Below are 12,660 nucleotides of genomic sequence, written 5' to 3'. Positions count from 1 at the left end.
TTTACCTGAGAGAGCAGCAGGAGTGATTAGCTAGCTAGAAATGAGTTTGAAGATGATGATGTGCTACACTATGACTATGATGATTAAATAGCTAGTGTTGGTGGTAATGACTATGATGATTATTATTAGCTAGTGTTGGTGGTGATTAGATAGCTACCGCAGCTAGTGTTGGTGGTGATTAGCTAGCTTGAATGAGTTTGAAGATAATGATGTGCTACACTATGACTATGATTATTAAACAACTACTGTTGGTGGCAATGACTATGATGATGATTAAATAGCTTGTGTTGGCGGATTAAATTCAAGTGAAGGCAACATGTGATGCACATCGAAAGTACTACTAGTCCAAACTAGATCAAGTTTGGATTAGTAGTATACTTTTGACATGCACCACATGTTGCCTCCACTTGAACCTAACCCATCTTCATTTGACACACTGTTATGAACATAATGATATAACAACCTCATAATTGGTATTGTACCAAAATTTATATAACGATATATAAATACACTAAAAATAAAAAAATGAAAAATAAATAAATACTAGTAGCGATGGAGAGTAAACACGCTACTACTAGCTAGATTAGCAGTAGCGCGGGAGTGAACACACGCTGCGGCTATATGTCTTAGCAGTAGCGTGTGTCGCACGCGCTACTGCCAAGGAATAGCTGTAGCGCCTTACTAGTAGCGCTATGTCCCGCGCTACTAGTAGGCACTAAACCCGCGCTACTACTAGGGTTTTGCTAGTAGTGTGTCCCTATTCCCTTTGTGAACAGTAAATTCAAATAAATAGATTTTTCTTAACTAAATCTGAAGTTTGGTACGAAAAATTGCAAGCTCCTACAAAGTCTGATCATATGTGATGTTGCAAGTTTTCAGATTTTTTTTCTGAATTTTATTTTATTTTTCCTGAATTTACCAAAAAGACTTTCGCCCCGCTTTATATATAAAGCACCAAACAACAAGCACCCAGTACAAACACACGCCACGCCACCGCAACACACGCATACACCCAGGGTAAGATACATAGGCGCTGAGCGCGGCAACACCACCCCTAGCACTACCTCCACGCAGAGATGAAGCTACATATGACGAGCCATGCGCTCCAAGGTGGCGCCTTCAGGAAGGGAACGACACCGGCGCGCCACCACCGCCCGATCCAAGGATCAGAGTTCCCCCCGGAGCCGCATGACAGGCAATGAGGGTCGCCGCGACGCCTTCAAGAAGGGAACGATCTTCGCCGCCGCCAGTCCGTCCGAAGACAGAACATGTTTTCACCTCGGCCAACACTCACCGCCACCGAACGCCACCCCCCGGCAACCACGTCACCCACACGGCCATGGTGACCGGGCAACACCAAGGCACGGGCTCTGCCCACGAGCACCACGCTACCACCACCAGGGCCGCCGCCCCAGCATCCAAGACCTCGACACCACCTCACCCGAGACCCGTCGCACCCCAACAAAAGAGACGAGCAGAAAGGTCTCACCTTTCGCACCCCTGGGCAACCCCCAGCGTCGAGACGCAATAGGTCGGCCAAAATTGGCATCCACCGACCCGTCCTGCTGCCCCGAGCGCGAGACGAGCTCGATCCTGCAGCATCGACAGGGGGACGAGGTCATTCCTGCTGCACCATGCGCGAGACGAGCTCGGTCCTGCAGCACCGGGGTGCGAGATGAGCAGTGGACCGCAGCTGGGAGAGGACCAGCCCATTGATGGGAGTAGCGCCCGGACGATGAGGAGATGGGGTGAAGGTCGAGACGGCCCGACCGTGAAGCCGCCACGACACTGGGAGGACACCACCGAGACCTCCCCATGCCGCCGCCCACGGCCGGAGCAGCGGCCACGCCCGGCCGCTGCCCTACCCGCGTCGCCCGTCGAGCTCCAAGCGCCGGAGCCGCCGGGCATGCACCACCGGAGCCACGCGCCGCCGGCAGGCCCCCAACGCCAGATCCGGCCGGATCCGGCAAGAGACCGGCCGCGCGCCACCTCCCGAGACGGGAGCATCGTAGCCACCCCGCCGCGCGCGGAACGAAGGTAGCCGGAGCGCCGCCACCAGCAGGCCACCCCGCCGACCCGTGAGACCGTCGCCGCGCCGCTGGACCCCGCGGACGTCCAGCGCCGCCACTCGAAGGGGCCTCCCCGCGCCGGCGCCCACAAGCGGATGGGGAAGAAGGGCCCCGCCGCCGCTGTGGCCACCGGGCTTTGCAGGCACGCGCGGGCGCGCCGCGGGAGGGGAGGGGAGGAGAGGGGGGCGGAGGGGAGCGGGGCGGGCTAGGAGGCGCGCGCCCGGCGGTCGGCGGCGGCGGGGTAGGGAACCCTAGCGGGGGTCGTGGGGGGTGGAAGAGAAAGCCCCACAGAGAACAGTTAGTCCCTTTTTCTGAATTTACTGGTTATAGAGGGTGTAGGGGCACCTGGAAGCTGAAAAACCACTCTCTTATCAATAATACGTTTTCGCTAACTTAGCAGTGGAGTTGCATTTCCGTTCACCGCATACGTGTATATATATTCTTACCAGCGAGCGGAAAGCTTGAAACACATCACTGCAGTATTGACATGGAGGTGCTAATTAGTTTATGCCTCGTAGCCCTTGCCACGGTGTTGGTCACTTGGCTTCTCAAGCTCAAAGCTTCCTCCAGTGGTAGAAGCAAGGCCAAGCAGGAGTTGCCTCCCGGACCATGGACGCTTCCTATCATCGGCAGCCTCCACCACGTCCACAGCCTCCTCCCACACCGCACCATTACAAAGCTGTCTCGCCGGCATGGGCCATTGATGCTCCTGAAGCTAGGGGAGGTCTCGACGGTGATCGTTTCCAGCGCTGAGGGGGCAGCGCTGGTGATGAAGACCAACGACCTCGCGCTCGCAGGCCGGCCCTGTAGCGTCACGCTGGACATCGCTGGCCGTGGTGGCAAGGGCCTCCTCTTCGCCCCCTACGGCGACCATTGGCGCCAGATGCGCAAGCTGTGTGTCGTGGAGCTCCTCAGCTCCAAGCAGGTCAAACGCATGGAGGGCATCCGGGCCAAGGAGGTCGGCGACCTCGTCCGCTCCATCACGGCCTCCGCCGGTGCTACCGTCAACATCAGCGAGATGGTGGCCGCGCTCAGCAACGACGTCATCTCGCAGGCAGTTTTCGGTGGCAAGTTCCCGCAGCAGGAAGAGTACCTCCGCGAGTTGGACGAGGTGTTCCGGCTGCTGGGTGGCTTTTGCCTCGTCGACCTCTTCCCGTCATCACCGTTATCACGGTGGCTGAGCAATGGCGAGCGCCACATGAAGAGGAGCTGTGCTCGCATCCATCAGATAATCGCTGAGATTATCAAGGGGCGCAAAGAGTCGCTGGATCCCGGCAACGGTGCCACCGACGACGAGGATCTCCTTGACGTGCTGCTCAGGCTGCAGGAGGAGGCCTCGTTGGCATTCCCTCTAACGACTGACACCATCGGCGCCGTCTTGTTTGTGAGTAAATTTTTATGACAGTCTATATATATTATACTGTACTCCCTCCGTTCTAAAATAAATGATTCAACTTTGTACTAATTTTAGTGCAAAATTAGTATAAAGTCAGGTCATCTATTTTGGAACCGAGGGAGTACTTGTTAGTATTAATGTTTTGTGAACCATACAGTTCCGTTCAATGAATAATTTTCTTCTTACTACTATAGTACTGATTTATATGTATATATATACTGCCACTACCCACCAGGACATGTTTGCAGCCGGCACAGAAAGCACATCGACCGTTTTGGAGTGGACTATGTCGGAACTGGTGATTCACCCGGAAGCTATGGCTAAGGCACAACAAGAGGTTCGGCAGGTCCTAGGTGAAAAAAGGGCTATAATTACTAACAGAGACCTTGGAGAACTCCACTACCTACGGATGGTTATCAAAGAAGTTCTTAGGTTGCATCCACCAGGCCCATTAGTCCCCCGCCGGGCTAGAGAGGACTGTAAAATGATGGGATACAACATTCTCAAAGGCACCAATGTGTATGTTAATGTGTTCGGAATTTCTAGAGATCCAACATACTGGAAGAACCCTGAAGAGTTTAAGCCCGAGAGATTTGAAAACAACAGCATAGATTACAATGGGACATACTTTGAATACACCCCCTTTGGGTCTGGGCGACGGCTGTGCCCAGGAATGTTGTTCAGCACGTCGACCTTGGACATCGTATTGGCCAACCTATTGTATCACTTCAACTGGATACTTCCTGATGGAGCTTCACTTGACATGTCCGAGAAATTTGGCCTGACGGTAAACAAAAGGTATGACCTGAAGCTCAGAGCCGTTCCACACATGTGGAACTATGAAGTTCAGTCGGAGTGATGCAGAAGTTATGGTATTTATCTATATGTCAATCCTATGATGACGCATCTTCAGCTTCAACATTTGCACTCTACTACATTGTAGCTTTCTGCTTTAGAATAAGAGAAGTTCCGTTGAGAACATTGTCGTATATGTAGTACTATATTGTTTGAGAGCTTTCAAAACATGATTGTAATAATTCTAGATAAGATTGTGGACTTCTAAGAGTTTTTTTAATTTGCATCAAGAATTAGCCTCATCTTTTACACGGTCATGCACATATACATGGCTCCTTGATCCGAACACATAAATATAAATGTGAAAGTGTGTATAGATCTTGTCCTCGGTGCAGTCAGCCATGATCTCATTGAGTCGGGCACGGTATCCGCCAAAGTCACCAACTACGTGGGGAAGTTGTAGCCTCCCGAAGTCTCTTCCTCATGAAGTCACTCTGAATAATGTTCCAGCACATACTATAGAAGCCCCTCGTAAATCCGTCCGGCCCGGCGCATTGACTTAACAACCTTTTCCACCTCCTCACAAGTGAACGGGGCCTCAAGATGAGAAATGTCCAGCGCTGATAAGTTCAGGCATAAAGGTTCAGAGAGCACGCATGTTCCGGGGCTGAGCTCATGATGCTAGCATAGTACTCATTCACCACGACCGCAATCTTGTCCTGCCTGTGAAGATCTCCTCGTTGTCACGCAAAATCGTGATTGCGTTCTTTCTTCAGCGATGGATGGCATGCTGATGGTAAAACTGTGTGCTCACGTCCCATTCCCGAAGGCATAACAACTTTGATTTCTGTCTGGCGATTGATCTCTACGGAGAAGAGCCCTAGGAGCTCGCCTTTAAGGACCTCGCGCAGCCTAATTCCAATTCCACGAGAGAGAGAGAGAGAGAGAGAGAGAGAGAGAGAGAGAGAGAGAGAGAGAGAGAGAGAGAGAGTTCTCAAGTCTGCTGCCAAATCTAATCATCGGATTAGAGTAAGTTCAATAGAAGGTTTATAGCCCGTTTACATGGCAACTTTGCCTGTGTAAAGAAGAGAGACATGAAAAAGTAACGGGAGCGGGCTTTCATGCGAGAGCCTAGCTATATGCGTGCTCCTAGGCAAATGCAATAAATGTGAAGAAAGAGATAGAAAAAAGATGAGAAAAAATACTAATCTTATAGACAACCTCATAGCTAACCTTGTTGTATGAGTGACTATATGTGTCGGCTATAGATGATATGGCAACATCTTATAGCCAGCAGTTGACTTTATTATTAATCATGCTCTTAGTTTCAAGGCGAAACTTAACAATGCCTATCCACTTGTCACTCCAAATTTTAACGAGGTGACATATCCAAGTGGTATTTTAATTTATTATTACTTGTGACGCATCTTAGCTCCTCTCTTCCTTGGTGAGTTGTGACCGGTGGGACTTTCCCCTCTCTCCCCCGCGCCACTCCCGCTAGAGGACGGGGGATTCCTTGCCTCGCCGGCCTCCACCCCTCTCCCTTCAACAGCTCTCCCCCGTCGCCGCCAAGAGGTGCCACTGGGCAAAGCCCGGCCGGCTTAGGCAGCAGCGGGGTTGCGTCTTCCTCTCTGCTCGGTGCACCTGGCTGGCGCGGGATGGCGAGCCGACGGAGACGTGGAGCTGGTGCGGGGCTCAGTGGCGCGATGCCGGGTGCGCTGGGTGGCCGCGACGTCTATTGACGATGGCTCGGTGACTCCCTGGTGTTCGCAGGTGGTGTGGCGGGTGCACGGAATTTTCTCAGGTCATTGGGCGCGCCTGGGGTAGAGATGCGGCGGCGACATGGGATCCGCCCGGATCTGCCGTCCTGTTGCCTGTGGGAGGCACGTGCTACGGTTGGCGTGGATCGTGGCCTCTGCCTGGGCAGGGCGGTGCGAGCTACGGGTGGCGCGGCTCGTGGCCTCTGCCTTGGCGGGGCGGCACGGTGGAGGATGCCGTATGGCGGGGCTCATCCGTGGTGGCCTGGAGGTCCAGATGGGTTCTTTCCGGCTGGCTCGGGTGGCTGCAAGCGGTCATGGCAGTGGTGTGGGCCGGTCGAGCTTATGGCGTCGCAAATCTAACAGATGGGCTCTGGTTGGCGGCGTAGGGTGGAGGTGGCGATCTCCCCGTTGCGCGGGTGTCGGCCACAGTGTCGAGCTTGCCGCATGTGCGACGACGGTGGCTCGGTCCTAGGGTTCGCGCTCATGTGGGCTAGGTTTGTGCCCGAGGTGGGTCAGTGTGGTTGCGCTTGGTAGGTGAGATTGGGCTTTGCCCGAGTGGCAACCAGGAGATGAGATCCCTCTCCTCGCGGGTGCGGTAGTTGCGATTCTGTCACCTTGCCAGGAAGATCGGTGTCAGAGATTGCTGGCTTGGCGTAGTGCGAGCGTGCTCCACGATGGCCGTCGGTAGCCGCGGGGTTGTGTCTCCCTCGGTCCACCGGGACTGGCTGGAGACACAGGTGTTGGCGCCTTGTACCGTGGAGTCGTTGACCCAAAACTTTGTGGCTAATACTGGTCTAGCAGTGAAAGGAGATGCCTTTTACTTCTCCAGGCATGGTGGGTGCACTGTGATGTAGGCAGGTGGTGGTGTTCTAGACATGGATGCCAGGGCGGCGGATCCGGTTGGTCATCCGCATGGTTGGCTCTCCGGCTGGCACCATGGTGGTGGTGGTGGCTTTGCCTCTCGGCCGTAGGGGCAGCAAGAGATGAAGCTCAGGTCGCTCTGGCATGATCTCTATCTCTGGCAGTGGTGGCGCCCCAATCTGGATCTAGAGTTCTAGTCTCGTCGCGCTTGTCCTGGATGCCTCGTGCTGGCACGGGGGAGCTACCGAGTGAAAGCTTCGTGCTTTTTCGCCACCAACAACGCTGGAGGGCGCTACTCTCTTCTTGAAGACGTTATCGTGGTGCTCCTGTTCATGGCTGGGTTCCAGGTGAAAACCTTTGTCCATTCAGACTCGACAGCAGCGACGCGTAGCGTCATTCTCCCTCTTGGGGGCATTTTCATGGAGCTTAGGTGGGATAGGGTGTAGCATGGCATTGTATTCAGCTCTTCCTATGCTCTCTTTCGGTAGCGCATGTGCATGCATTCTACGTGGTCTGGTTATCTTGGGATTGGTGTTGTATGAGATCCACCTCACCATGTTGTATCGGTCTGCCGTGTACATTGTTCTGTTGTTGCTTTAAATATAAATCGGGGCGAAAGCCTCTTTTGAGGAAGTTGTGACCCATGACGTCTTTGTATTTTCCCGTTGTGTTACCTACCATCGACGTCTGAGAGGGTAATGTTGTTTCCACCCACCTTATTAGCCTGATTTTTTCCATGGTATTGAGCAATATTGAAATAAGTGATGATGATCTGGATGTCGTAGTTACGATCCAATGAAGTGAGGATCGTCATGTTCGGCTCCAGCAAGCGAACCGACATCATTAAGTAATGTGCATGGGTTTTAGTCATGGAACACTACCTTGTGTCATCGGATGGACATGAGGCACATATTTTGCCGAGGCATGCCTCCACTCTACAAATAATAACCCTAATCTTGCTTATATAGGATTATAACAAAACATGGTAAGGTGAGAGATTACAATGTTGGTATCAGCGAGTTCATCGTCAACTCGCTTAGCAGAGAGCGTGCGACATTGTAGTTGTCGTTGAGCCAGCCGTGCGAGGGGTGACATGATTGATGTAGATGTCGGGGTGGCTGGTGTCGAGGTAGCCACATGTGGAGCCACGGGATCTAGGAGGCATCGTGCAGTTGAGGACATGATCGAGGCTGTCGTCAAGGAGGATGTCGATGCCAAAGACAATGTTTTCGAAGCCATTGTAGACGAGGCGCTGCACCGGTTTTGCCAAGCCCCAGGACACGTCAGGGATGAAGGCACACATCGGTATTTCCAGCACCAAGCATGCTTAGACGGGGACCAGCACAAACTGTACAACATGTCGGAGGAACCAACATAGGAGGGCTCCAGGACCAATGTGGCTCAAAATGGCAGTGGGGTTGAAGGTGCTGATATTTCCCATGGTTGCCGGAGTAAATGAAGTGGTCGGGGAAGAGACGGCGATACTAGCAATGAGCATGTGCTGCACGAAGACAAAGTTGTAGTCGACGAAACCAAAAGTAGCATTAGGAGGCAACGATGATTGCCTGCAGAAGCGCGATGACGAAGTTCGAAGTAGGCGAAGAAGAACCCAACAATGTGACGAAGACCATACATGGACGGTGATAATCCTGCACCTAGGAAGGCGGCGCAGTGGGCTCCAAGATAAATGTCAACGTACGGGATGAAAAGATCAATCATGTGCGGCGATGCTACGGCCGATGGGTACAACGTAGCTGCAGCATGCGAGTCGATGCGACAATAGGATGGACCTTAGGGTGGCGACATTGCGGTCCAAAGAAATGATGGAACAACAGCCCAATTCTCGACCGAAGGAGTTTACCATGGCTTGATGTTCTAGTTGTCATGCTAAAGCCGTTGATAGCTACTTCGCTTGACGAGCTAATTAGAAAGGCTTTGTGGATTCATCCACAACTGATGGTGCTTTAGGTTGATCTGATCCCTAGAAGGAAGAGTTATGGGCTTGAGGCATAATTGCTCTACTGCGGTTACACTTGCTATGTCATCCTATGTTGTTCACAAAGCGGCTCTTACTATAGACTCGGCTATCGCCGAGTTGAAATCGAACCCAGCCCATGTTTCCGTCCATCAATCCAGAGCACCAGACAATCGTGATACTTAAATCGCTCAAATAGCCACCTTAGACGGTCACATCCATTAGAAGAAGAAACTAAACTCGATGGAGTACCCTAAACCAGAGATCCTCGACAAAGAAAGATTCGATTTGAGGAACAAAATATCAATAGAGGAACGAAAGCCGCAGGGTTACGCGCTTACTCGATGAGATGATGATATCAGAGGATCTTGTAGAGACGCGCATATGTGGTAGATCAGTTTGAAAGGCGACCCACAGTACTAAACAGGGCGAGAGGCGCGTAAACTGTGGTGGAGCTTGGTCAGGAACTTGCGGTAGATACTATGTATAAATGGATTAGATAAGAGAGAACTCACGAAATCGCTTGTTGTATTACCGATCCCCATGGGCCAGTACATATGGTGTACATGTTTTAAATGATGAAAACCCCATGTATAGTACCAAATAAACATATACTCTCACCAATCCAAAATAAATGTCGCAGTTTTAAACTAAATGTACCCTAACAAATACTTTTGGATATCATGATACACGTGCCATACAAAATATATAAACCGAAAGAATTCTTCCCTCGTCGATTGAGAATTAGAATTCTCTTTATTTCAAAGTACGGAGATACAAACCACGTGACACATGTGGTGAGCAATTCAAACTATTGAAAAAAAAGTAGGAAGATACAATGCATTTAACATGGATGCTGAAAGTTGCCTAAGAAGAAAACACGGACGCTGAAAGAGTAGATATATCTAAGTACTGCTGGATGGTACATAGGGAATAGCTATCAGCTGCAGGTCACACCTTCTGCCTGTGGCGATACCGAATTTCTCGGACATGTCTACTGACTCGCCTGCCCCGTTAGGATGCGCCCAGTCGAAGTGGTAGAGAAGATTTGTCAATCCAATCTCCACAGTCGACGTGCCAAATAATATCCCAGGACATTGTCGTCGACCTGCTCCAAATGGGGTGAACTCGAAGTGTGTCCCATAATAATCCATGTTATTGTTCTCAAACCTTTCCGGATTAAACTCTTCAGGGCTATCCCAATATTTAGGATCTCGAGAAATCGCAAAGGCATTGACATAGATAGTAGTACCTTTAGGTATGTCATAGCCCATGATTTTACAATCCTCTCTGGCCTCTCTAGGAACGAGTAGGGGGATAGGAGTATGTATCCGAAAAACTTCCTTGATGACCATTCGCAGATAGTGCAGCTCAGCGATGTCGTTATTCGTGATGACAGCTTTGCCTGGACCTAATACATGTCGAACCTCTGACTGAACTTTAGCCATTACGTTGGGGTGATTGAAAATCTCTGACATAGCCCACTCCAAAACGGTCGCTGACGACTCAGTGGCAGCTGTAAATATGTCCTGAGAATAACAGTTGTGTGTTTCATGTACAATTAATATACAGTAGTATTAAGAAACAACTAGTTTTTGCAGGAGAAAATAAGTAATAAAATACTATTACTGCACATTTCCAAAGATATTAGTAGCAAAAAGATTGGTAACTCACAAAGATGAGGACGCCGATAGACTCTGTGGTTAGCGGGAATGGCAGCGAGTCCTCAGCCTGCAGCCTGAGCAGCACATCAAGCAGGTCCTCGGTGTCGGCGCGGTGCGGCGCCGCCTTCCTCCCGTCGATGATGTCCGAGATGATGCCTTGCATTCTGGCACAACATCTTTTCATGTTGCGCTCTCCATTGCTCAACCACCGCACCAACCGCGATGAAGGGAAAAGGTCGACGAGGCTGAAGCCGCTCATCAGGGAGGCCATCTTGTCGATCTCACCGAGGTACTCGTCCTGCCGGGCGCACCTCTCAGTGAATAACCCGCGTGACACGATGTTGTTGCTGAACGCCGACACCTTCTCGCTCAGGTTGACGCCGCCAGCCCGGGCGGAGGCCGTGATGGAGATGGACTGGAGGAGGTTGCTCACCTCCTCGGCCCTGATGCCCTCTATCCGCTTCACCTGCTTGGCGCTGAGGAGCTCCACCACGCACACCTTGCGCATCTGGCGCCACTGCTCGCCGTAGGGGGCTAGGGCGATGCCCTGCCCACCGCAGCTGTAGATCTCCTGCGTCACGCTGCGTGGCCGGTTCGCGAACGCCAGGTCGTTGGTCTTCATCACCAGTGCCGCTGCCTCGGCGCTCGAAACGACCACGGTTGGTACCTCCCCAAGCCTCAGTAACATCACTGGCCCGTAAAGGCGACACAGCTCTGTAATCCTCCGGTGCGGGAGCACGCTCACGACGTGGTGGAGGCTGCCGATTATCGGCAGTGTCCATGGCCCGGGAGGCAGCAGCTGCGGCTTCTTGGCCTTGCTGCTACTACCAGAAGATGCAGCAAGCTTGAGAAGCCAAGTGACCAACAATGTGGCAAGGGCTACCAAGCACAAACTTAGCCCCTCCATGGCACTACAGCTTACAAACTTCCCCGTGGCTTCCAGCTTTCCACCACGGGTTCACAATATATATAAATTGGCAGCAACAGGGAAAATGCAACTCCACTACAAGGTTAGCGTATACGTAACGTTCGATACCACAGTTTGCATAAAGATTCCTCGTATAAACTTAGTTGCATCTTAAGTTGCGCCTCCTCGGTTAATTGAAAGTTTGACTTATTTCAACCCCGTATTTCAAATATGAAAAGTTGCATCCTAAGTCACTACTGGACTTCGATATGATTCCACGTGTCACCGGCACTTGGCTCTGGTCGATAAACACACGCCAAAGAGTTTGTTGAGTGCTCCATTTGACGGCTTACTGCGGTTTGGCAAAGTCGTGTTTGCTGAGTCTTTTTCCTCAAACATTACAAACAGAAATTTAGTGTTCATGCATGAACATGTCACCATGACCACAAAACGCAGGACACATCGCTGGAGCATGATATAGAAACACACTATCAAGGTCTTTTGGTGACCCGAAACACCACGCGGCTGGACGAACCTCATCCAGGCACGTGGCGGGTACGGCCTACCCTAGATCGACCTAATCGTTCCTATAGCCTCGAGGATCGCTGCCTTGTAACAAGAAGAACAAGGAAGGATGAGGAAGAGATAAAATGAGGTAAATACAAAAAGGCAAAGGTAACAAATGAAACATTAATTTATTAATTGTGTGTTGTTGTTCAATCGGCTATCACCTCTCATCTATATATGAGGCGGCTGGACTTCTCCTAAAAAGAGAGTGAAATTCCCATCTAAATCTTACCAAAATTACCTAACTCTGATTTAGGGTGGGAATAAGACAACAATACCGTCTTTAGGACAAAGAGGCTCCAGCGCGGGTGGTCTCGGCTGGATCACCCGTGAGGCAGATGGGGCGGTTCATACGGGGAGGCCGGGGGCGGCAGTTAGGGCGGCGCCCCTGCTGCACAACGACGATCAAAGCCCCATGGCCGGTGGAGTGGTTGACCCGAGGATGGTTGGTGTCGCGGTGGTGGTGCTCCATTCAGCAAAGGTGGATGCTCTGCACGCATATGGGTGGCATCGGTGGTTGCGGATCTGCTATCCTGCCCAGATCCATCGCGATGCGGCCTTCGCCGGCCGGTGGCGCGAGGAGGAACCAGTGAGGGGTGGCTGGAGGCTCCCTGCCGGCGTGCCGAGGGTGGCTTTTGTCTTCACAGCGATGCTCTGTACGGTTCC

At 51.6% G+C, this 12,660-nt stretch overlaps 2 protein-coding genes across 2 annotated transcripts; one reads left to right on the top strand and one right to left on the bottom strand.

Annotated features, from left to right (window-relative positions):
- Positions 1-2,544: 2,544 nt before the first annotated feature.
- LOC123172245 (zealexin A1 synthase-like) lies at positions 2,545-4,562 on the top strand. Its single transcript, XM_044589248.1, has 2 exons — positions 2,545-3,453; positions 3,701-4,562. The coding sequence occupies exons 1-2, from the start codon at positions 2,557-2,559 to the stop codon at positions 4,322-4,324; spliced, it is 1,521 nt and encodes a 506-aa protein (XP_044445183.1). The 5' UTR covers positions 2,545-2,556; the 3' UTR covers positions 4,325-4,562.
- A 5,003-nt stretch (positions 4,563-9,565) lies between these two features.
- LOC123172244 (ent-cassadiene hydroxylase-like) lies at positions 9,566-11,481 on the bottom strand. Its single transcript, XM_044589247.1, has 2 exons — positions 10,531-11,481; positions 9,566-10,385 (listed from the first exon to the last, which is right to left on the bottom strand). Exons 1-2 carry the CDS (start codon positions 11,425-11,427, stop codon positions 9,762-9,764), a joined length of 1,521 nt encoding a protein of 506 aa, XP_044445182.1. The 5' UTR covers positions 11,428-11,481; the 3' UTR covers positions 9,566-9,761.
- Positions 11,482-12,660: the final 1,179 nt, after the last annotated feature.

The sequence above is a fragment of the Triticum aestivum genome, unplaced genomic scaffold (assembly GCF_018294505.1).
Source record: "Triticum aestivum cultivar Chinese Spring unplaced genomic scaffold, IWGSC CS RefSeq v2.1 scaffold1354, whole genome shotgun sequence".
Classification (NCBI taxonomy): domain Eukaryota; kingdom Viridiplantae; phylum Streptophyta; class Magnoliopsida; order Poales; family Poaceae; genus Triticum; species Triticum aestivum.
The sequence above is the reverse complement of the archived record's forward strand: the minus strand, read 5'-3'. Positions and strand labels throughout refer to the sequence as shown.

What these genes read in the sequence shown, in the direction of transcription:
- LOC123172245 (XM_044589248.1), top strand. Translation starts at nt 2,557, where the DNA reads ATGGAGGTGCTAATTAGTTTATGCCTCGTAGCCCTTGCCACGGTGTTG. An exon ending in CCATCGGCGCCGTCTTGTTT is followed by an intron (nt 3,454 to 3,700) that starts GTGAGTAAATTT and finishes ACTACCCACCAG; the next exon opens with GACATGTTTGCAGCCGGCAC.
- LOC123172244 (XM_044589247.1), bottom strand. Translation starts at nt 11,427, where the DNA reads ATGGAGGGGCTAAGTTTGTGCTTGGTAGCCCTTGCCACATTGTTGGTC. An exon ending in CTATCGGCGTCCTCATCTTT is followed by an intron (nt 10,386 to 10,530) that starts GTGAGTTACCAA and finishes TGTTATTCTCAG; the next exon opens with GACATATTTACAGCTGCCAC.